This window comes from Poecilia reticulata, chromosome 16 (genome assembly GCF_904066995.2).
Source record: "Poecilia reticulata chromosome 16, P_reticulata-male-v2, whole genome shotgun sequence".
NCBI classification, from domain to species: Eukaryota; Metazoa; Chordata; class Actinopteri; order Cyprinodontiformes; family Poeciliidae; genus Poecilia; species Poecilia reticulata.
The window spans coordinates 11,360,260-11,384,100 of record NC_088845.1 but is presented as its reverse complement, the minus strand read 5'-3'; the positions used below and the strand labels follow the sequence as shown (position 1 = coordinate 11,384,100).

At 36.2% G+C, this 23,841-nt stretch overlaps 3 protein-coding genes across 5 annotated transcripts; all 3 read left to right on the top strand.

Annotated features, from left to right (window-relative positions):
- The first annotated feature begins 760 nt into the window (after positions 1-760).
- LOC103477892 (uncharacterized) lies at positions 761-7,645 on the top strand. The gene is made up of 9 exons (XM_008431229.2): positions 761-1,017; positions 1,379-1,446; positions 1,670-2,044; positions 2,151-2,462; positions 3,301-3,588; positions 3,682-3,696; positions 3,804-3,942; positions 4,490-4,556; positions 5,097-7,645. Exons 2-9 carry the CDS (start codon positions 1,404-1,406, stop codon positions 5,475-5,477), a joined length of 1,620 nt encoding a protein of 539 aa, XP_008429451.1. The 5' UTR covers positions 761-1,017; positions 1,379-1,403; the 3' UTR covers positions 5,478-7,645.
- On the top strand, positions 7,266-19,722 carry LOC103477894 (vascular cell adhesion protein 1-like). 3 transcript variants are annotated; one of them, XM_081616804.1, is made up of 13 exons: positions 7,266-7,362; positions 7,768-8,067; positions 9,012-9,263; positions 10,217-10,519; positions 11,437-11,688; positions 12,603-12,941; positions 13,874-14,125; positions 15,061-15,363; positions 16,297-16,548; positions 17,435-17,713; positions 17,797-17,908; positions 18,202-18,262; positions 18,418-19,722. In XM_081616804.1, exons 1-13 carry the CDS (start codon positions 7,314-7,316, stop codon positions 18,745-18,747), a joined length of 3,084 nt encoding a protein of 1,027 aa, XP_081472930.1. In that variant the 5' UTR covers positions 7,266-7,313; the 3' UTR covers positions 18,748-19,722. The 3 variants fall into 3 exon arrangements, with proteins under 3 accessions (XP_081472930.1, XP_081472929.1, XP_081472928.1); XM_081616803.1 differs by having other exon boundaries at positions 7,282-7,362; positions 7,732-8,067; positions 12,639-12,941; XM_081616802.1 differs by having other exon boundaries at positions 7,282-7,362; positions 7,732-8,067.
- A 92-nt stretch (positions 19,723-19,814) lies between these two features.
- Positions 19,815-23,703, top strand: irgq2 (immunity-related GTPase family, q2). The gene is made up of 2 exons (XM_008431225.2): positions 19,815-20,665; positions 21,595-23,703. Exon 2 carries the CDS (start codon positions 21,597-21,599, stop codon positions 22,734-22,736), a length of 1,140 nt encoding a protein of 379 aa, XP_008429447.2. The 5' UTR covers positions 19,815-20,665; positions 21,595-21,596; the 3' UTR covers positions 22,737-23,703.
- Positions 23,704-23,841: the final 138 nt, after the last annotated feature.

Genomic DNA, 23,841 nt, shown 5'->3' with positions numbered 1-23,841 from the left:
GAGCCAAGAGGAGGGATTTAGTGCCGTCAATCACCCTTATGCTGCGCTACAGTTGATTCACCACAACATAGCCAGCCATATGTGCTAAGGCTAGTTAGCATGGCCATACATAAACAGCTTTCCTGTAATGGTAAGTTGTTTCGCCAACATTAGCACATTGAACAGCGCGTACACGAAAGTGATTGGCAGCACTATGACATTTCTCCTTGCTCTCAGTGTTTTTGACCAGGAGCTGTACATCTTTGCAGATTGGAGTAGTAACACTAGGAGGAAGTCACAACATCGTGACAGTTTGACCAAATATGTAAAAAAATATTTGCAAAAAGTAGTTTTGTGAAAGTTATATTCCGCAGCTTTAAATAAGCTGCGGAATTTCATGTAGGGCATAGGGCATATGAGACATCATGTTGTTTACATGATGCCTCATAGGGCAGGACATTTTTCGTGAGATGACATATTGCCATTTTAGGCAGTGTGCGGAGGATAATTAGGTTTGACCCTTGGCAGACAAAGCAGCTGCACTGAAATAACCAATAGCTGTTGTATTTAAGCTACTTTAAATTCAAAGATTTTTACTGATTGAAGATTTACTGATTCTATCCACAATATACAGTATAGTGTTCAATTAATAATGTCATAATAGGGGAAATATTTGTTGTCATGTTAAATTTAAAAAAATGTTCTCTGTCTTCATCCAGTCAGTTTAAAATGATCACTTGAATTAATTCCTGTTGTGGCCAGTAGGAGGACGACAACAGTCGTTGTTCACGTCCAAACCTCAGAGATTGTCCTGCACACCTGGGATTCAAATCACCTCATAACTGCCTGTGGCATTGCAGCAAATGCATGTTTGTTTTCAGGAGGAACTAAGAAGCAGTGATGTGTAGAGGGACTTCCTGTAATGTAAAGAACAAAGACGCAGAAAAGGAGGAGGAAGAGAATAAGAGTCAGTTCAGAGAGGAAGCAGAAAGCAGAGGTCAGTGAGGGGAAACAAGCTACAGATTCAGCAAGAAAAAGGTAAGATTTTTCATTTTCAACACAATCTCTCTGATTCTTATAACGACTCTGTTGTGATGCCCTAATGTTATTTTTAAAATGAAACATATTTACTGGGATAAATTCACAGTTATGTCTATGTATTTAATTGTATTGTTGATGATTTATAGCCTCAGATAAGAAGATTTTTGTCAAGTTATATTTACAAAGCCATTAAGCAAAAAAACTTAAAGTAATATAAGACTAATGAAGCTTACCACATCCTGTATTTAAATCTGGACTGACAGGCATGAAGGGGTTTCTGAACCAGGTTCACCAAAAATATTGTTTGTGTCCTAACGTCTTTTTATTCAAGTTCAGTAACAGAATGTCTTCTTTCCAGGGACAAACTGTCTTATATTGACAAGATGTTTGCTCTGATTTGGGTAACTCTGCTCTTTACTGCAACAGGTAAAAGAAACGATGTTTAAACATTTTTGATGAGTTATAGATAGCCTTTTTATTTAAATAGCTGCATAAAATACAATCATTAAAATTTAATGTAAAGTGAAGTAGTGAGTCTCAGCGTATTATACATAAAACAAATATTATGTATACTATGTATAATGGGTCTCCTCATTTATGAGTCTAAAAGTTTTTTTTGCTGTTTTTCTGTTTCTTCTTTTCATTTCAGGTTCAGTGCAGAGCGATAACAAGACATGTGACGGCAAAACATCCACTCTTACTCTAAAACGGACAAACCAAACAGCAGCAGCTGGACAATGTGTTGTTTTTGAATGTTCATTTGAAAATAATGTCACCAGCTTTGCTTGGTTCAAAACTGACCAATCTAGAGAATGTAACATACAAATATTCAACTGCAATAAAAATACCACATCTGACTCTAAAATTGGTCTGAAAGGTCGAATGTCTTTGCTGGAGCCTGATCTAAAGAAGAAGAACTGCAGCATCATCATCAAAAACCTTACAACTTCAGACACTGGAGTTTATGAAATCAGAGCTGTAACTGCAGACAACTGCACGCATTATACAAATATTACTGTTGAAGGTATACACGAAAACAGTTAAAATAACTTAATAAAGTAGCTCTCATTCCCATTCACAAGATATCATAATGTCTCACCAACTGTCTTTCATTTCTATTCTTCAAACAGTTCAGGAAAGAAATATCACATTAGAGATCGCCCCTCTGAAGAACAATAACATCACTTTGACCTGTTCAGTTCCTGCTTCCTGCTCTGGATCTAAACCTCAGTTCACCTGGATGTTTGAAGAAGAAGAAAAGGACAAAATCCTGCCAATCACAGACAATAACACTGAATTCATGATAAATATGATGAATGCCACACAGAGCCACACCTCAAGCCTGACCTTTAAACCCTCAGCTAAACATCACAATATGAACATTACCTGCAAGGTCGACTTTCCTGGCAACACACCTGTAGAGAAAACTCTTAACGTGAGCTGTGAGTATTAATGTAACATTTTACTATTTCACTTTAATATTTACTTTAGAAAAAATTGTTATATATATATATATGTATATATATATATATAATCATAGAGGTCCTGATGCTGAAATTAACTTGTTTCATATGATGAACCGGAATGAAATTATTGTTTACTATCTTGAAAATATTTACCATCATTACAAAATAAATAGATCTGAGTAAAAATTTATTTATTTAGTCAGGTTATTTCAGAGGTGACAGTGTAGAAATACAGTGCAGGCATAAAGGGAAGTGCAGTAGGTGGAGTAGAGTAGTACAGGGTAGGACGTTTTCTCAGAATAGCTGAGACTTTAAAAGTTTCTCAGAGGTAGACAGAGATGCCTGAACAGAAAGACTTTTCCTTTATTTAACAACATGATGTGGAACAATCGAGCGATGAAGACAACATGGGCTTTAAGTTGATTAACTCAGATGCCATGATTATTGTTCATGGGATCTGAGTTTCCAGCTGCCTTCAAAGGTTAAAGACGAATGTGAAATTTAGTTTTGATTTGCATTGTTGAAATTGCATATTTATGTGCTTTAAAAAACATAAATGAAACCTGGAGTAGTGAAAAGTTTACTGTTTTTAAATCTCGGTCAAAATATTTAAGTAAGATGGAGAAAATGCACTTAAAACTAAGGATCCAGTATTTTTGAAAAATGCTCAAATTGATAGAAAATTGTGGACAACGAATCACATATGTCCACAATAATGGTAAAATTACATCTAGAAGTACAAGACGAATAGCTGTCTGTTCAATCCACTTCGTTTTCGATGCAGAGATGATAACTTTTTTCTCTGTGCTGACAGTTTCCCCCAGGATCAGCAGCAGCTCTCGTTGTTGGAATCAGTCAAATCTCCTGACCTGTGTTTGTATCAGTGAAGGGTTTCCTTCACCAAACATCACTTGGCCGCTGTTGGACAGCATCTCTGAGTACAGCCTGTCAACCAATGTCTCAGCGCTCTCAGTTACAAGTAACATGACTGTGAATTTAGAGACATTTAGCAACGTTACTGTTGAGTGCGTCAGCAGGAATAATATTGGTGAAACCAAAACAAATCTTTCCACCTCAGAAGCAAATCAGCCAGGAAATTCAAGTAAGTCTTTTCAAACAGATTCTGTACATTGAACTGGAAACTTGTATTGTATATAGCATTCAACTTATTTTACTCCAATCTTACAAATGGCAGATCCTGACCAATTAAGTAAGTAAACGTTTACAACTACAATATAACCAAAATATTTCATTTAAGCTTGTCTTATTTATAAAATTACATTCATTTTACTCTGATATTTTCTTTCTCTCCTGCAGATTATCAGATTTTTTTTAGTCGTTTGGCAGAATTTTTTGAAGAAAAGATGATTTCTGTCCTGATTGTTTTTGGGGTTGGATTTCTGATCGGATCATTGGTTACAACCGTGATTGCTTGCCTTGTGACAAAATGCCACAGGTACTGTGTGTTTTTTTTATACATTTCACATAACTAGTCAAAGTTTTTCTGCCAATAAACTTATTTCCTTCTTTTCTATGTCTCCTAAAAAATAACTCCTACAAACATCAAGAGTTATTTTTATCATTTATTTGCAATTTTCAACTGCAGTTATTAAACTGACTTTGAGAAATTATGTATACTGCCTAATAAAGTAATACTTTTCAGATTATAATGTAACAGTTCTGCTTTTGTTTGTTTTTTTTTGGTCTTGACCCACCTTGCCTTCGGGTCAAGGGTCAGAGGGACCATTGGTGGCGGCGCATGGCAGCCAGTCTGCCTTAGGGCAGCTGTGGCTACAATCCAGTAGCTTATCATTATCAGTGTGTGAATGTGTGTGTGAATGGCCATTTACCATCTACTGTGGCTGACTGGTCATAGTATGATTTTAAGATGAAGTTCTTTGTGGTTTTAAGAAATGAATATACCCAGGGTCTTAAAAATAACATCTTAACGTGATAAATGTTAGGGGATTTATTAATTTTCTTTTATTTTGATTGCTTTTTAGAAACAAAAAGAAGAACTCTCATTCTACCGACGAGCTGGAACTGGTAAACGCTGAAGCTGTTTTCAAGGTACTTTGACCTATTTATTTTTAAACATGGCAAAATGTTGGGTAATTTACTTACAGGATTTATCAGAACACAGTAAAATAATGAAGATGTTAGTTTTGACTGTATTGACATCCAATTTCATCAATTTAATATCTAATTTACAACAATGTTTATGTTTACATTAAAAATTAGATGTGAAGCTCTCTTGTAATAAAAAAATGACTGATTAAAATTGTTCAGACAGATTTCCATATGCTACAATATAAAATTAAAATGGTCAGTGTATCTGGCAGTTTTTCCAAAATCAGCCATGTTTTGTCAAGTCAGTCTCATCAAAAGTGAAGAAGAAACTAAACTTTCCATTTTTATAAAACTTTTAAAAAGTCATCTTACATTAGCATTGCCAGCGAGCTAAACCTTGATTTGGAACTTCAGTAGGGAATATTCTGGAAATATTTTTGACTTGTTGTGAATTACTTCATCTTCACATTAAACATTGTCTTTGGACAGTTAATTTGCTGACTATTACCTGACATAATTAAATCTTACATTTTACGATAGGATTGGGATAACGAGATACCTCGCATAGAGAATGATGGTGTCCTCGACATAATGGTACAGGACGATGAGACCCTCGCTTTCCAGGACGATGGCATCCAGAACCAAGCGGCTGCAGGATGTGAAGAGGAGCTTCATGGGGACTTGATAGACTCGGACATGTCACCAAAGGAAGCTGTGTACTCGGACATTGACTTCTCTGCGCTGAAAGAGAAGGATCCTGCAAATGCCAAAGAGAAGGAGGATACGACAGAGACTGAATATGCTGAGATCAAGAGAGGGGAAATGGAGGAGGCGGAAGAAAACGAAGGAATGGACTGTAAAATGTTGGAGGGAAATGATGAAACGGAGGTGATGATAGAGCATCAGGAGGAGGCAAAATAGAATGTGGAGGCTGACCCACTTTATTACAACAAAAATGAAGTCATGGAGGAGAACTGAACACTGTACATACTCTTTAAAGAAGACAGATTTGCATGGGAGAGGCATTTCCTGCATTTTTGAGTGCTTATATTTAGAACAAGTATAGCAAGAAGGTGGGTGAATATGTAATGAGCTCTTGAAGAACAAAACATAAGAAGTTGTTAAAATCGAGCTTGTACAAAAGAAACGGTAGGGTGAAGGCAAATCAGAAAAAACCTTGAATCCTTTGACAGTTTCCATTTCAACACCTTCAGCAGCTACTTCGTTCTCTGACTAGTCGAAGGCGATCAAGCTGAATAATGGAAAGTTACATAACGATGTTTCAGGGTTTTAGTACATGGCTGACTGGTGTTTGCACAAAGCAAAAAAAAAAAAATGCAAGTCAGGTTCCAATTAAGCTTCTTTTTACAAAACAAATATTTTTATGTAGCATTTTTTTTCTTTTACAAAAACAAATATTTTGACAAGCTATGATGTGTGTTATATTTACTATGTATAGAGGATCAGCTAAAATAAAATGTGTCTTTTTTTTGGCAGTACCTTTGTTGCATATGTTTGCTGTAACAAACTGAGATTACGCTTCATTGCTTTGAAATGTAGGACGCAATTTTCTTGATCGAAACCTACTTCCCTTTTTGGGCATGTAAGAGTGGTCTAAAAAAATCTGCTACATTAGAGCCTTGAATCTTTGACTCACGAGGCTGACTCTAGCATTCAGACTTCTTATGTGAGACTCTCTTTATTTGAATGTGTGTAGATTTACAGACTGGGACCCTTTTCAGCACCAATTTTAGGAAAGCGTCACTCTTAGGTAGAATGTGTAATATAGAAAGAAATGGAAAAAATATAGTGAAGCCCTTTGGGGAAGTACAGAAATAATCAACAGAGTGACTTCGCTGTGAACAGTAGCTGTAGGTATTGCACCATATGAAACCTAAAAGTTGCTTCCTCAAGATGAAAACTGGGTTTTAATTTCCAATTAACGATTACATTCATCAAGTAACAGTTCTTTTTCTCAACACCCGTACTGCTGAAAAGAAAACAAACAAAACTCAATCATTTATAGCACTTAGTGTTATGCACATTTTTTAAAAGTTGAAGGAAATGAAAGAGAGTGCTACACTGTTGGTGACTCAAGATGACTAGTTTCCTCTTTGTTTATTTATACACGTATGTGCTCGTGTAAGTGCCCTAAACTTCCCTTTCCTACAAACTACAAAACAAGACTTTGCTATTATTCTTGCAATAAGTGTTTGAAGTCAAATGCGTAAAAGGAAAACTGCTAAAGTTAAGTTTGTTACTGTATTTCTGGGTAGTTGGTGAGAAGGAAGCCGAGATTAGGTAATAAGGGTGCCTACAAAAAGAAGGAAGAGGCAGGGGAAGTAAAGAAAGACTCTCACATTAAAAATAACCAGAGAGAGAAATGCAGAAGAAAATGGCATGCAGGTAAAAAGCAATACATTTATGATGTCTTTCTAGATCAAGTTAATTAAATATTTGTTGACATTATTAAAATGTTAGCCATTGTGTGCTGGGTAAAATAGAAATAATTTCATGGGGACTGAGTAATACCCATAGATGTGAAATTTGGAGCTGTTACCGGGGAGTTTTTGGGTGCTTGAATGAATTCCTGCGGGACTGGTGTAGTCAAATTTCTGAAGATCTGTGTGAATTACATGAACATCCTGTATGAACATCTGTGTTGACAGGTGTGGCTGTTCCTGATTCAGTTTGATGATCTTTGTATACGCAAGAAAAAAAACGTCTTCACACAGAGAGTGACAGGACTAAATCAAGATGTTTATTCTCACCTGGCTAATTTTACTCTCCATCAGTTCCAGCTCAGGTATAAAGCATATTTCAACAGAACTCTGTTACTAAAAGTAAATAAGCCTAACTCATTAAATCCACAATGCCTTGTTGAATACTCTAGTCTCGTCCAGTTTCCACTCATCATTAAACAACATAAAACTGCAGGGGAATTTTTAGAAAGATTTGCTAATTTTAACTAGAGCTGTTAATGTGACCTGACCAAAAAAGTATGTGGGTGTTGCATTTCTACATTTCTGTTTCAAACATATACACTGCACAAGAGATGTAACTACATTAATAAAGAAGTTTAAATGACATTGGATAGTCCATTTACTTCATATTTGCATTATTCAGCAAAATAAATGACTACATTAGTTCTTGCTCTTTGCTTCCTCATTTACAGCAACCACTTTCCAAAGTATAGCTTCCTATGTTTCAGCCTCTTCAGGAACGAGTGGAAACCTCACACTGATGATTCCACCGCTGACAGAAGGACAAGAAACCACTCTGACTTGCACCGCTGACCTCTGCACCAGCGAAACTGCTGTCTTTGCATGGAAATGGACCAAGTCCATGGAGAACACTTCCTTTAGCATAAATAATGTGACAGAATCTCAAAATCGAAACTCAACAGTGACATTTAAACCTTCAGCCAAACATCATGGCTCTACAGTCACCTGCCAGGTCACCTGCCCAAATAACATAACAGCGAATATGACAGAAGTTCTCAATGTAACCTGTGAGTAAAACACACCTCTTTACTTTACTTTTCTTTTCACTGTTTCTGAAGCTCAGCTAAAACATGTTTTCTCTGAGGATTTCAATAATTTGATTATTGCAAGTAATCTTAGATTTTGAATCCATTCCATAGATTCATTCCATCCATTCCATAGCTGGAGAAATGACTTTCATTTGTTGCAAAGTGAAGTTCTGCACAAAAGCAAATAAACACATATCATTTCAGAACTACCTGCTGTTAAATTAGGATCTATTTTTCAGATGCCTGTGTTCATTTGACTTCATTCATGCAGTTAAACCGTCTGCCAGTAGGAGGAGACAAACAGTCTGCACTTTAGCTTCAGAAAACAACAGATTCTTCTTTTCACAGAATTATTGCTCTCATAAATAAGCAAAGAGAGGAAAATGCCTATTTTTGTTTTCTTTTTTTGGGTAGCAAATTAAAAATGGCTTTTATTTGCAAGGAGTTTTTCTGCATTTTGTGTTTTTATATTTTTATCTTTAGCTTTGTTTTAAATCATATTTTTATTTGGTAGTAATGGTTTTTAAATTGATTATTTTTTCATCTATTTTTCCTCAGAATTTTAGATTTATTGTACATGCCTGAATAAACTGAATACTTTTTAAGTTTTTTTCCAATTTCATTTATTTGTGTAAATTCGAGATTTATCTGTTGAAAGGTATACAGTTCTAAATTATTTTTACTTCATACTTTATGATTTCAATGTTATTTTAAGTTTGTCTCCAATAAATTCCTGTCTTTTATATGTTTTATTCTAATTAAATCCTCTACTTAGTTCACTGTTTTTCCTGAAAAGCTCTTTTTCTTGCATTTGACTTCTCAAAAGGTGACTTATGCATAAGATCTAATTTCCAGACTGAAATTTGTAAAAGTTTTTATCTTATTTCAATCTGTTCAACAATCCTCTTGATATTTTGTCTCAGTTGTGAAGAAATTTGAAATCAGCGGAGAGAAAACCATTAATGAGGGCGACGCCCTGAATCTGACCTGCCACTTTGATGGTTTTCCTCAAACTCTCCTCATCTGGACCAAACTTGGCTTCAACACAAGCATGACCAATGGCACTGGAGCAGCCACCCTCTTCATGAGCAACGTGACAGGAAAGGATTCTGGTCAGTACATGTGTACAGCACAGAACCAGAACAGGAATCTGACGGTGGACGTAGAAGTGAAATGTGAGTTTACACATTATTAAATGTTTTCTTCCAAAGCGGTTGTTTCTTAACTTTTCTGACTTGTATTTTGAAGATGTAAACACACCAACAATCAGTGGCAAATCCACAATTAAACAAGATGAAAGTCTCAATCTGACCTGCACTGTCGACAGTTTTCCTCTATCTGTCATCACATGGTCTAAACGTGGCATCAACAAAACTCTATAGGCAGTCTGCATGTCCAGGTGTTTGATTACACCTTTGGCCATGGAGGTGATTAGAGCACCTGAAATTAATGTTGTGGAGGAGTGGTACTATACTTTTGGTAATATTATATATTTGTGTTATGTTTTAAAAGCCATTTAATTTTTTTCACCGTTGTTTCTCCCTTTGTAGTGTTTTTTAAGCTTTCTTTTTTTGTTGTTTTGTTTTTTTTTTTTACAATTTGTTGAGTAACACTTTGATGGTCTGTAATCCTCTGTTGTCGGAGCGCTTAAAAAGACACTTAGGTTGCTGAACAGGCCTTTCCTGCAGTCTTCACCTGTCCCCAATAGAGAATATGGGAAAATTTAAGGAGTAGAAATGGGACTGTGACCCCATTATGTTCAGCGACTTTAAGAAGTGACCAAAGAACTCATGTAATTACTCATTGCTTGGTGCCATTAGAGTAAAAACATTTGCGTGCGTGTTGTGTGTGCGTTGTGAGAAGCAATTGGAAATTTACAAGGTGGGGGGGAAAGTTTTAGTGTTTTGCCTCCATGACTACAGAAAACACAACAACAAATGCTCTAAGGAACATCTGAGTGACAACACATGAGATGCAGCTACATTAATAAAGAAGTTTAAATGACATCAGATAGTCTATTTACTTCGTATTTGCATTATTCAGCAAAATAAATGACTACATTAGTTCTTGCTCTTTGCTTCCTCATTTACTGTATCCACTTTCCAAAGTATAGCTTCCTATGTTTCAGCCTCTTCAGGAACGAGTGGAAACCTCACACTGATGATTCCACCGCTGACAGAAGGACAAGAAACCACTCTGACTTGCACCGCTGACCTCTGCTCTACCAGCGAAACTGCTGTCTTTGAATGGAAATGGACCAAGTCCATGGAGAACACTTCCTTTAACATAAATAATGTGACAGAATCTCAAAATCGAAACTCAACAGTGACATTTAAACCTTCAGCCAAACATCATGGCTCTACAGTCACCTGCCAGGTCACCTGCCCAAATAACATAACAGCGAATGTGACAGAAGTTCTCAATGTAACCTGTGAGTAAAACACGCCTCTTTACTTTACTTTTCTTTTCACTGTTTCTGAAGCTCAGCTAAAACATGTTTTCTATCATTTGATTATTGTAGCAAGAAATCTTAGATTTTGAATCCATTCCATAGAAATTAGCTGGAGAAATGACTTTCATTTGTTGCAAAGTGAAGTTCTGCACAAAAGCAAATAAACACATATCATTTCAGAACTACCTGCTGTTAAATTAGGATCTATTTTTCAGATGCCTGTGTTCATTTGACTTCATTCATGCAGTTACACCGTCTGCCAGTAGGAGGAGACAAACCTTCTGCATTTTAGCTTCAAAAACCAACAGATTCTTCTTTTCACTGAATTATTGCTCTCATAAATAAGCAAAGAGAGGAAAATGCCTAATTTTGTTTTCTTTTTTTGGGTAGCAAATTAAAAATGGATTTTATTTGCAAGTTTTTCTGCATTTTGTGTTTTTATATTTTTATCTTTAGCTTTGTTTTAAATCATATTTTTATTTGGTAGTAATGGTTTTTAAATTGATTATTTTTTCATCTATTTTTCCGCAGAATTTTAGATTCATTGTACATGCCTGAATAAACTGAATACTTTTTAAGTTTTTTTCCAATTTCATTTATTCATGTAAATTCGAGATTTATCTGTTGAAAGGTATACAGTTCTAAATTAATTTTACTTCATACTTTATGATTTCAATGTTATTTTAAGTTTGTCTCCAATAATTTCCTGTCTTTTATATGTTTTATTCTAATTAAATCCTCTATTTAGTTGACTATTTTTCCTGAAAAGCTCTTTTTCTTGCATTTGACTTCTCAAAAGGTGACTTATGCATAAGATCTAATTTCCAGACTGAATTTTGTAAAAGTTTTTATCTTATTTCAATCTGTTCAATAATCCTCTTGATATTTTGTCTCAGTTGTGAAGAAATTTGAAATCAGCGGAGAGAAAACCATTAATGAGGGTGACGCCCTGAATCTGACCTGCCACTTTGATGGTTTTCCTCAAACTCTCCTCATCTGGACCAAACTTGGCTTCAACACAAGCATGACCAATGGCACTGGAGCAGCCACCCTCTTCATGAGCAACGTGACAGGAAAGGATTCTGGTCAGTACATGTGTACAGCACAGAACCAGAACAGGAATCTGACGGTGGACGTAGAAGTGAAATGTGAGTTTACACATCATTAAATGTTTTCTTCCAAAGCGGTTGTTTCTTAACTTTTCCGACTTGTATTTTGAAGATGTAAACACACCAACAATCAGTGGCAAATCCACAATTAAACAAGATGAAAGTCTCAATCTGACCTGCACTGTCGACAGTTTTCCTCTATCTGTCATCACATGGTCTAAACGTGGCATGAACAAAACTCTATAGGCAGTCTGCATGTCCAGGTGTTTGATTACACCTTTGGCCATGGAGGTGATTAGAACACCTGAAATTAATGTTGTGGAGGAGTGGTACTATACTTTTAGTAATATTATATATTTGTGTTATGTTTTAAAAGCCATTTAATTTTTTTCACTGTTGTTTCTCCCTTTGTAGTGTTTTTTAAGCTTTCTTTTTTTTTTGTTTTGTTTTTTTTAACAATTTGTTGAGTAAAACTTTGATGGTCAGTAATCCTCTGTTGTCGGAGCGCTTAAAAAGACACTTAGGCTGCTGAACAGGCCTTTCCTGCAGTCTTCACCTGTCCCCAATAGAGAATATGGGAAAATTTAAAGAGTAGAAATGGGACTGTGACCCCATTATGTTCAGCGACTTTAAGAAGTGACCAAAGAACTCATGTAATTACTCATTGCTTGGTGCCATTAGAGTAAAAACATTTGCGTGCGTGTTGTGTGTGCGTTGTGAGAAGCAATTGGAAATTTACAAGGTGGGGGGGAAAGTTTTAGTGTTTTGCCTCCATGACTACAGAAAACACAACAACAAATGCTCTAAGGAACATCTGAGTGACAACACATGAGATGCAGCTACATTAATAAAGAAGTTTAAATGACATCAGATAGTCTATTTACTTCGTATTTGCATTATTCAGCAAAATAAATGACTACATTAGTTCTTGCTCTTTGCTTCCTCATTTACAGCATCCACTTTCCAAAGTATAGCTTCCTATGTTTCAGCCTCTTCAGGAACGAGTGGAAACCTCACACTGATGATTCCACCGCTGACAGAAGGACAAGAAACCACTCTGACTTGCACCGCTGACCTCTGCTCTACCAGCGAAACTGCTGTCTTTGCGTGGAAATGGACCAAGTCCATGGAGAACACTTCCTTTAACATTAATAATGTGACAGAATCTCAAAATCGAAACTCAACAGTGACATTTAAACCTTCAGCCAAACATCATGGCTCTACAGTCACCTGCCAGGTCACCTGCCCAAATAACATAACAGCGAATATGACAGAAGTTCTCAATGTAACCTGTGAGTAAAACACGCCTCTTTACTTTACTTTTCTTTTCACTGTTTCTGAAGCTCAGCTAAAACATGTTTTCTCTGAGGATTTCAATAATTTGATTATTGCAAGTAATCTTAGATTTTGAATCCATTCCATAGATTCATTCCATCCATTCCATAGCTGGAGAAATGACTTTCATTTGTTGCAAAGTGAAGTTCTGCACAAAAGCAAATAAACACATATCATTTCAGAACTACCTGCTGTTAAATTAGGATCTATTTTTCAGATGCCTGTGTTCATTTGACTTCATTCATGCAGTTAAACCGTCTGCCAGTAGGAGGAGACAAACTTTCTGCACTTTAGCTTCAGAAAACAAAAGATTCTTCTTTTCACATAATGATTGCTCTCATAAATAAGGAAAGAGAGGAAAATGCCTATTTTTTTTATTTTTTGGGTAGCAAATTAAAAATGGATTTTATTTGCAAGGAGTTTTTCTGCATTTTGTGTTTTTATATTTTTATCTTTAGCTTTGTTTTAAATCATATTTTTATTTGGTAGTAATGGTTTTTAAATTGATTATTTTTTCATCTACTTTTCCCCAGTATTTTAGATTTATTGTACATGCCTGAATAAACTGAATTATTTTTAAGTTTTTTCCAACTGCATTTATTTGTGTAAATTCGAGATTTATTTGTTGAAATTTATACAATATTTTTTTTTCATACTTTATGATTTCAATGTTATATTAAGTTTGCCTCCAATGATTTCTTGTCTTTTATATGTTTTATTCTAATTAAATCCTCTATTTAGTTGACTATTTTTCCTGAAAAGCTCTTTTTCTTGCATTTGACTTCTTAAAAGTTGACTTATGCATAAGATCTAATTTCCAGACTGAAATTTGTAAAAGTTTTTATCTTATTTCAATCTGTTCAATAATCCTCTTGATATTTTGTCTCAGTTGTGAAGAAATTTGAAATCAGCGGAGAGAAAACCATTAATGAGGGTGACGCCCTGAATCTGACCTGCCACTTTGATGGTTTTCCTCAAACTCTCCTCATCTGGACCAAACTTGGCTTCAACACAAGCATGACCAATGGCACTGGAGCAGCCACCCTCTTCATGAGCAACGTGACAGGAAAGGATTCTGGTCAGTACATGTGTACAGCACAGAACCAGAACAGGAATCTGACGGTGGACGTAGAAGTGAAATGTGAGTTTACACATTATAAAATTTTTCTTCCGAAGCGGTTGTTTCTTAACTTTTCTGACTTGTATTTTGAAGATTTAAACACACCAACAATCAGTGGCAAATCCACAATTAAACAAGATGAAAGTCTCAATCTGACCTGCACTGTCGACAGTTTTCCTCTATCTGTCATCACATGGTCTAAACGTGGCATCAACAAAACTCTATAGGCAGTCTGCATGTCCAGGTGTTTGATTACACCTTTGGCCATGGAGGTGATTAGAGCACATTAAATTAATGTTGTGGAAGAGTGGTACTATACTTTTGGTAATATTATATATTTGTGTTATGTTTTAAAAGCCATTTAATTTTTTTCACTGTTGTTTCTCCCTTTATAGTGTTTTTTAAGCTTTCTTCCTTTTTTTACAGTTCTTTGCGTAACACTTTGATGGTCAGTATTCCTCTGTTGTCGGAGCGCTTAAAAAGACACTTAGGTTGCTGAACAGGCCTTTCCTGCAGTCTTCACCAGTCCCCAATAGAGAATATGGGAAAATTTAAGGAGTAGAAATGGGACTGTGACCCCATTATGTTCAGCGACTTTAAGAAGTGACCAAAGAACTCATGTAATTACTCATTGCTTGGTGCCATTAGAGTAAAAACATTTGCGTGCGTGTTGTGTGTGCGTTGTGAGAAGCAATTGGAAATTTACAAGGTGGGGGGGAAAGTTTTAGTGTTTTGCCTCCATGACTACAGAAAACACAACAACAAATGCTCTAAGGAACATCTGAGTGACAACACATGAGATGCAGCTACATTAATAAAGAAGTTTAAATGACATCAGATAGTCTATTTACTTCATATTTGCATTATTCAGCAAAATAAATGACTACATTAGTTCTTGCTCTTTGCTTCCTCATTTACTGTATCCACTTTCCAAAGTATAGCTTCCTATGTTTCAGCCTCTTCAGGAACGAGTGGAAACCTCACACTGATGATTCCACCGCTGACAGAAGGACAAGAAACCACTCTGACTTGCACCGCTGACCTCTGCTCTACCAGCGAAACTGCTGTCTTTGCATGGAAATGGACCAAGTCCATGGAGAACACTTCCTTTAACATAAATAATGTGACAGAATCTCAAAATCGAAACTCAACAGTGACATTTAAACCTTCAGCCAAACATCATGGCTCTACAGTCACCTGCCAGGTCACCTGCCCAAATAACATAACAGCGAATATGACAGAAGTTCTCAATGTAACCTGTGAGTGAAACACGCCTCTTTACTTTACTTTTCTTTTCACTGTTTCTGAAGCTCAGCTAAAACATGTTTTCTCTGAGGATTTCAATAATTTGATTATTGCAAGTAATCTTAGATTTTGAATCCATTCCATAGATTCATTCCATCCATTCCATAGCTGGAGAAATGACTTTCATTTGTTGCAAAGTGAAGTTCTGCACAAAAGCAATTAAACTTATATCATTTCAGAACTACCTGCTATTAAATTAGGATCTATTTTTCAGATGCCTGTGTTCATTTGACTTCATTCATGCAATAACATTGTCTGCCAGTAGGAGGAGACAAACTTTCTGCACTTTAGCTTCAGAAAACAAAAGATTCTTCTTTTCACATAATTATTGCTCTCATAAATAAGCATACAGAGGAAAATGCCTATTTTTGTTTTCTTTTTTTGTGTAGGAAATTAAAAATGGCTTTTATTTGCAAGGAGTTTTTCTGCATTTTGTGTTTTTATATTTTTATCTTTAGCTTTGTTTTAAATCATATTTTTATTTGGTAGTAATGGTTTTTAAATTGATTATTTTTTCATCTACTTTTCCCCAGTATTTTAGATTTATTGTACATGCCTGAATAAACTGAATTATTTTTAAGTTTTTTCCAACTGCATTTATTTGTGTAAATTCGAGATTTATTTGTTGAAATTTATAAAAAAAAATTTTCATACTTTATGATTTCAATGTTATTTTAAGTTTGTCTCCAATAATTTCCTGTCTTTTATATGTTTTATTCTAATTAAATCCTCTATTTAGTTGACTATTTTTCCTGAAAAGCTCTTTTTCTTGCATTTGACTTCTTAAAAGTTGACTTATGCATAAGATCTAATTTCCAGACTGAATTTTGTAAAAGTTTTTATCTTATTTCAATCTGTTCAATAATCCTCTTGATATTTTGTCTCAGTTGTGAAGAAATTTGAAATCAGCGGAGAGAAAACCATTAATGAGGGTGACGCCCTGAATCTGACCTGCCACTTTGATGGTTTTCCTCAAACTCTCCTCATCTGGACCAAACTTGGCTTCAACACAAGCATGACCAATGGCACTGGAGCAGCCACCCTCTTCATGAGCAACGTGACAGGAAAGGATTCTGGTCAGTACATGTGTACAGCACAGAACCAGAACAGGAATCTGACGGTGGACGTAGAAGTGAAATGTGAGTTTACACATCATTAAATGTTTTCTTCTGGCCAGTATTTTTGTTATGCAAACCATCTGAACAAAATCTTGAAGCAGGACATTAACATTACTATGATAAGTACTCAGCAAAACCTTTCAATATTTCTGTGAAATTATATGAATTCATAATCATCATAACTCATGAACAAGTGATTATTACCTTATTGCTAGCACTTTCTACTTTTGTACTGAGAGGTTTTGGGGTATCATTATCTCAGTAATGCTAATGTCAGTCATTAGAGACTTCAGACATAACTTGGACTTGGAAAAATTATGTGTGTCCATCTCAGCATTGCGTTTTTTTTGAAAAGGGATTTAATATACGTTGTTTAGTTATTTTGAACTTCACTAAATTTTGTTTAAAGATGAGAAGAAACTTAAAATCACAGAAGAAACAATGTTAAAAGCAATGATGTCAGCAACTCGTTATGAAGTAACTTCACTCATCTTAAATTTCTGCCACATGTCCAGTCTGCAAAAACTACGTAAAACATAAAGGATGTGAGAGACAGCCGCTCACCCTTCGTTTCAGATAAACCATTCAATAATAAGGCAACCAACCAGCTTTATGTTTTATAAAGGATTAAAACCAATCAAATCTATGAAAAAGACCTGAAAAACAAGATCTTGAAAACCTTTGTTAGAATATATAGAAAATCTTACATCTTCCAAACATACAGAAAAAAAAAACATTTACATAATATATGGGGAAAACTTAGCTTTTGGTTTAATGTAATTTATCACACTAAATTTGCTTTTGATAACTTTAACATATTGAAATTAGATGTGTGAAATCATCTTATGCAGCATGATTGTTTTTGGTTTTGTTTTATTTTTTTAGCCATCTCTCTGTCTCCCTGCAGTGCGACCTCAGATCCTAAATGGGTCTAGCTGTAAGTCTCAGCAGGACGTCCTGACCTGTGTGTGCATCAGTCAAGGCTTCCCTTCACCCACAATTACATGGGAACTGTTGCAGAATCCCGTCAACTACTCCATCAGCACCGTTGTACTAAACCACACAGTCACAAGCACCGTCTCCATAAACATGAAAGGCGTCTCCAATATTTCTGCTGTTTGCATCAGCAGTAATACAAACGGGAAAACAAGCAGCAATCTTTCTATAACTGAGGTGGAAGGTGAAGGTTAGTGGAAATCTTTAAATGTGCAAATCTTTAAATCCGTGCACATAGATGTTTTTGTTGTAGTAATTTATTCCTTGTTACAGGGTACAACACAAACTATCTATGGACTTTCACACAGATGGGTATAATAATTCCCTTTCTGATCGGGGTGTTAGTTTCAGCGTCTATTTTCTGCTTGTTGTGGTTGTGCTGCAGGTAAACTTTAAATTTTCACCTTAGAGATTTTTGCTTATGTATCCAAATGTAAGAATGTGTCACTGACCGAGATCACCTACTTATTTTTTTTTTAAGTGTTCTACTAGAAAGATTTGTAGACAACTATTTTAATGCTCATTGCTGATCATAGAAGTCTTTTAGGAAATTAATCGAACAGGATAGAACTAAATTAAAACAAGAAAACTAAATATTTCTTAATCATAGATGTGATTTTAAGTTCCATGCCAATGGTATTGTAATAACTATTGCTGTTTATTTCTTTTTCCTTGCAGGAAAAAGCATAAGTCTCATAGAAGTACGTCTGAGACTCTAGAGATGGTTATGACTCAAGAGGTAATTCACATTATTAGGCAACTCCGTCACTGTGAGTTTAGTGACATCTGGTGGTTATGATCAGAAAGTATTAAAGGCCTTGAGTTTTGTCAGCTCATTTAATATCGCTTGAAATGTTGCATCTTCAGCTTAACTTCTTTTTATGCTTCACATAGACAAACGGTGGTCAAACAGTGGATTATGAGCCAATTCTGGTCGGAGGGACAGCTGGAGGATCCAATGACTCAGAAGCTGGAACATCAGATATAGAATATTCTGATATTCATTTGTTGATCAAACAAGACACTGCAAGCCCTTCAGAGAACAAACCAATGAAAGAAGTCACAGAGTATGCTAAGATTAAGAAAAAAAGAGAAACCAAGATGGAAGAGGGAGAAGGGCAAGAAGAAGAGGAGGAGATGAAGCTTGCCTCTGTGCCAGAGGCTGAGGAGAGCGAGACTGTGGCAGTGTATTCTAATGTGACAAACATGAAGGATCAAATGTAAGAATCATTAACTTTAGCAGATTGAAGATGAAAACATCATTGGAGTTGACTGTATTTAGGCATCTTGAACACGAAGCAAAACTTCTAGAATGAAAAAAGAGAGAAATATATTCACAATCCAAACTGATGGATGTTTAAGTTTAGCAAGAAACCACTGTGCTGAAAGATGGGAAAGTGGCTTCTGGTAAAGCAAGCAGGTGTCAGATGTGTTTTGCATGTGGAGTTTCTCTTAAGGAACAAAGTGAAACTGGGCTGAGTTTGTTAAAAGGTTTTTGAACAGCAGTGCATGTCCCCATAACATTGTTCCTCTTTATTGTATGACTGAAAAAAGCTTTTTTTTTTTCTTCAGTTTGTTTGTCTTAGCTAAACGAAACGACTGCTTATAATTACTCAGGTTTAAACACTGTAGCAGAAATTTAAATTCTGTTGGAGAATAATCCAGCAGAAATATTTTGTACAAAGAAAATACATTTTAAGTTCTTTATATTTTACCTTACTCTACCAGCCATATTACACTGACGGTACACTGCTGCATAGGTTGGGAGTCAACACGTTCTTGCAGTACCTATGTGCAGAGTAGTGTAGCTAGAACTCATTACGATTGAGTGACTGTGTGATACCATGAAACCAATACTTATCCTAACCGTTTACTGTGAAAGAAACTTGGCTATTAGACATGCTGGTAATTTGTAAATAAATACCATGTTGCCTTAAATTTGTGCTTACCAGTGAGAATTTGTAGTACACAAGTATCTGCAACCTGCTGAGAGAATGCCTTGGTTTGCACAATACATCACATTTCATCAGTCGGTTCATGCATAAAGAGTGCTTTGCATAAATGTTATTGTACATGGTAATGTAAAATTTGCAAACTTCATTTATTTTATTAGGACTGTTTAGTAATAGACAAGCAAGAAGTATTAAACTTATTTGTGACGTGGAAAGAAATGACACAAATAAAATGTCTGAAAATGTTGTTGGTGTCTTCTAATTCTTTCACCCCTACAATGAATTCGGGACAAACAATTCCCCCAAAATCCATGTAATTTGCAAACACAAATATTACTTGTGTGATTTAATCGCAATATTTGTTAAAATATTGCGAGGCCTATGTGGCCTCAGAGGCTCATCAGAGAGCTTCAGTGAGCAAACAGCGTTATGAAGACCAACTAAGACACCAGATAGGCCAGAAATAAAACTGTGGAGAAACATAAAGCTGGATTACAATGTAAAACATCCCAAACTCTGAGCTTCTCAAGAAGAACTGCTCATCCATCAGCTAACAACGGAACGAGTACTCCACAACTGCAAGCCTACCTATGCAAAGCCACATACATAAACTGACATGGTGGGGAGAGCAGGTATCAGTGAAGCAACAGAGAGGCCCAGGATCAGATCTTCCCAGGTGAAGAAGCAGACAGCATCTTGGAACAAGACGTGTCAGAACCGGAAGACATGATGAAAAACCCCTAAAGATGCCTCAGAGGTAATAGAGCATAAAGGATATATTTATGTTGAAAAACAAAGCTATCAATTGGTCATAATTTCCATATCAAGTTGCAGGCAGGACCCCAATAAAATGTTTTAATTCCAGATAAATCCAGGGCCCAAAAGACTGGTCACCTCCAATGCATAACATTTTTCCAACATTTCTACCCTCCTTCAAAATGAAAAAAACAAGTTAATGGGTCTTACTTTTTTAGGTGGGGATGTGGCTTCAGGTAAGTATTATGTGCACAGACAATATGCATGTATTGGATTTACCTGATATAGGATTAAGGCTGAGCCAGCAGGATTAGAACGTTCCACTAGCTGGACGAACACTTTAAATAGATCAGTCAGGTGCTGCAGTCTTGCAGAAGGAATCAGCACCGATATCTAATTGAATCCAGGAAGCTGTTGCTGCTTTCAATAGTCAGGTAAGTGTGTGAAATTTTTAAGGCATAAAATTAGGTAGTTTAATTTTCAATGCGCTATTGTGCAGGCTGTTTGTCACATAGGCTTTATGAGGCTCAAACCATTTCTATGAATGAATAGCAACATGTTGAAGGTCAAGAGTGTTAAGACTTTGCAAACTTTGCAAAATCTTTAAAATCAACTTCATGATTTCATTGTATTCAGAGGATTTATGCTACATGATAATGTGGACCAGCTTGCTTATCTCTCAGTCCCTTCTGGCCAGGAACTGATTTGCATGAGGACAAGCAGGGGAAACTGCACCCTGCAGTAGAGGCTCGCCCCCAAAAAACTGTTGTCCTTAAAGTCCTAATTATAAAAAGTATGAGTTGTTTACCCAGAAGTGTCTTATTGCCTTGAAGTTGAACATTAATTCAATAAAAATATATAATTGTAAATTGCTAAATGTAGTAACCTTGCATCAAACACAGTCTGCAAACTGACATCGAATTTGCAATAAATGAAATGCGGGCTGAAGGTGACAGACTGTCACAATTTAATACTTCCACTCATTGTTTCTAAACAATGACTTGCGTGTATTTTTTAAAAGAATATTTCACTTGTTAGCTTTAAATTACAATAAACACAAGAACAGGTCAATATGCAGTGGACAAAACATTGGCTGAAGGTGACAGATGGTCCAACGATCAAACACCTCTAGGGACCGTTCAATATCTGAGCGTTGGAGATATGTTTTATTTGCCTCAAGAATCATCATCTGAGCTGTGCAGTGTGGGAAAGATACCTTTACTTCTCAAGAGTGGTTATGAATGTAAAAGGGTACACAGAACTATCAATTCCAGATTTTATTATCTTAAATATCTATGTGAGACTTTCTGATCCAAGTAACGCCAGTTACCTTAATGTAATTCCCATCTTTATTTTCTCACAGGAATGGCGGATGTCTTCAAAGGCCTAAACCTGATTGAAACTCTTAAAGAGTCAATGGAGAGCAACAAGTTATCTGATGTGAAGGAGGCCGTGGAAGATCTTCTCATCAGTAGGATAAACCTCGCTGTGGTGGGGGACCGTGGAGAAGAAAAAGTCTCCCTCATGAACTCCCTTCGTGGCCTTGGGCCTGAAGATGAGGGTTCAGCTCCTTCCCAATCTCCTGTTGAACCAGAGGAAATAGATGGCTACCCACATCCGAAACACCCTGACTTCCGACTCTGGGACCTACCCCCTGTCCCGGCCACATCCCCATTTGAACCAGAGGGATACATGAACAGATATAAGTTCCTTCGTTATAATGCTGTTTTTATGACATTCACACAAATAATACAACCCAACAGTGTGGATGTCTTTTTGGAGGCTCTTTCTCTGCAGCGACAAACGGTGTACTTTCTTCTCTTAGCTTCTGTGAAAGACACAGATAAGAGCCTGGAAGAAAAGAGGAAAGCCAGTCTGGAAGTACTGAAATCACAGGGCGTGAAACAACCTAAAGTTTACCAGGTTAAACCTTCCAATCTTGAGAAATTTGACTTTCCTGACCTCCTGGCATGCATGGCCGCAGACCTTCCCGAGATCCGAGCTCACGCCCTTCTGCTGGCTTTACCGACACTCACATTAACAATGGTCACCCAGAAAAAGGAGGCATTTAAAGCACTCATTTGGGCAGCTGCTTCCCTATCCGGAGGGATGTCAGCCATTCCTGTTCCTCTTGTGGCATCCATGGTGGACTCAAGCATTGCTGTACGGATTTTGACAAAAGCCCAGTTATCTCTGTGCGTGGACGATGAGTCGGTTGAGCGGATGGCTCGACAGCGGCACCTGGAGCCAGCAAGACTTAAAGAGCTGAGAACTTGTGTGTTGTCAGTAGAGGTCACCAAGGTGGAAGTTAAAAAAAGGCTTGCAGCAGCCGAGAAGGACTTAGCTACAGCTTCGTCAAAGTTAGTGGAAATGGCGTTGCCTAGACATGCTCGTTCAGCCAGCCGCTCCTTCACTGCGATGTTGCAGGCTTTAAATGGTGCCATTGATGAAATGGCTGCTGATGCTGAGAAGATAGTGGCAGCTGCTTTGGGAGGGGGGAAATAAAAACACCTGTGTATGCCAATTCCTGTTTCTACGCAATGTAATATCACTTTTATGTTTAAGGCTTTTATTTATGGATAAAAGCCTTAAACATAAATAAGGCTTTTATTTATGGATAATGTCCAACCTTCAATGTTGGACATTGAAGTGTCCAACATTGAAGGTATTGGACACTTTAATGTTGTTTGTAGTGAGTATGTATGGCATTAAATTCACATCAGATGTTGTTACCCAGGTATTTCAAACATAAATAAATCCAAATAAATTGTCAAACTGAAATAACACAAAGTATAAATATTGAACATGTGTTTTGAAATGTATTTAGTACATAATAAAATAGCTTTTTTGTAATGACAGTATCAGAATATCTCCCATGTGGCAAAACTAATTACCGTACATAATTTAATTTTTGAGTCTTTAAGGTGTTCTGCATTTTCTTCTTGGAAGCTTCTTTGAAAATTTGACTTTTAAACATATATCTGCATCCAGTGTATCAGTATGTATGAGCCACATAAACATAATTTTTATTTCCTGCAGCTAAACTAAACCAAAATTAACTGGCATAAGGAAGCAAGCCTGCTGTGTACATACTGCCATATGTCTGCTGTTTAAATTTCTGTGCCATTTTGCAGTGTTTTTTCATCATGCATTCAACACTTACTCCATGTGTCTCTTTGTAATTAGGCAGAACTTAAATACCAATTGAATTAAATTAATTTGGTTGAAATTAACTATTTGAACTTAATTGCTTCAAATAAGTTCAACCCAATGTTAACTTTGTTTTTTTTCTGACGTATGGTGTGACTTTGATGCCAACAACCATATTAAAATGTCATCATAAAGAAAAAAAAAAACATTGTGTTAATGTGTTTAATTTTTACATTGCTGCATTGTGTTGGAATAATTTCAAAATAAGCATTTTGATTTCTGTGTGCAAGATCAATCCAAATTCTATTAAAGACTCACAAAATAAACACAAATATTGCTTTGTATATGTCACTGTAGATACTTTGATCAATGTTTCAGTATCAAACAAGCAGAGGAAGTGGGAGGAAATTTAACTGCGTGTGCACCAGAGCAGGCAAGCTGAAAAAAGAGATACACTTTT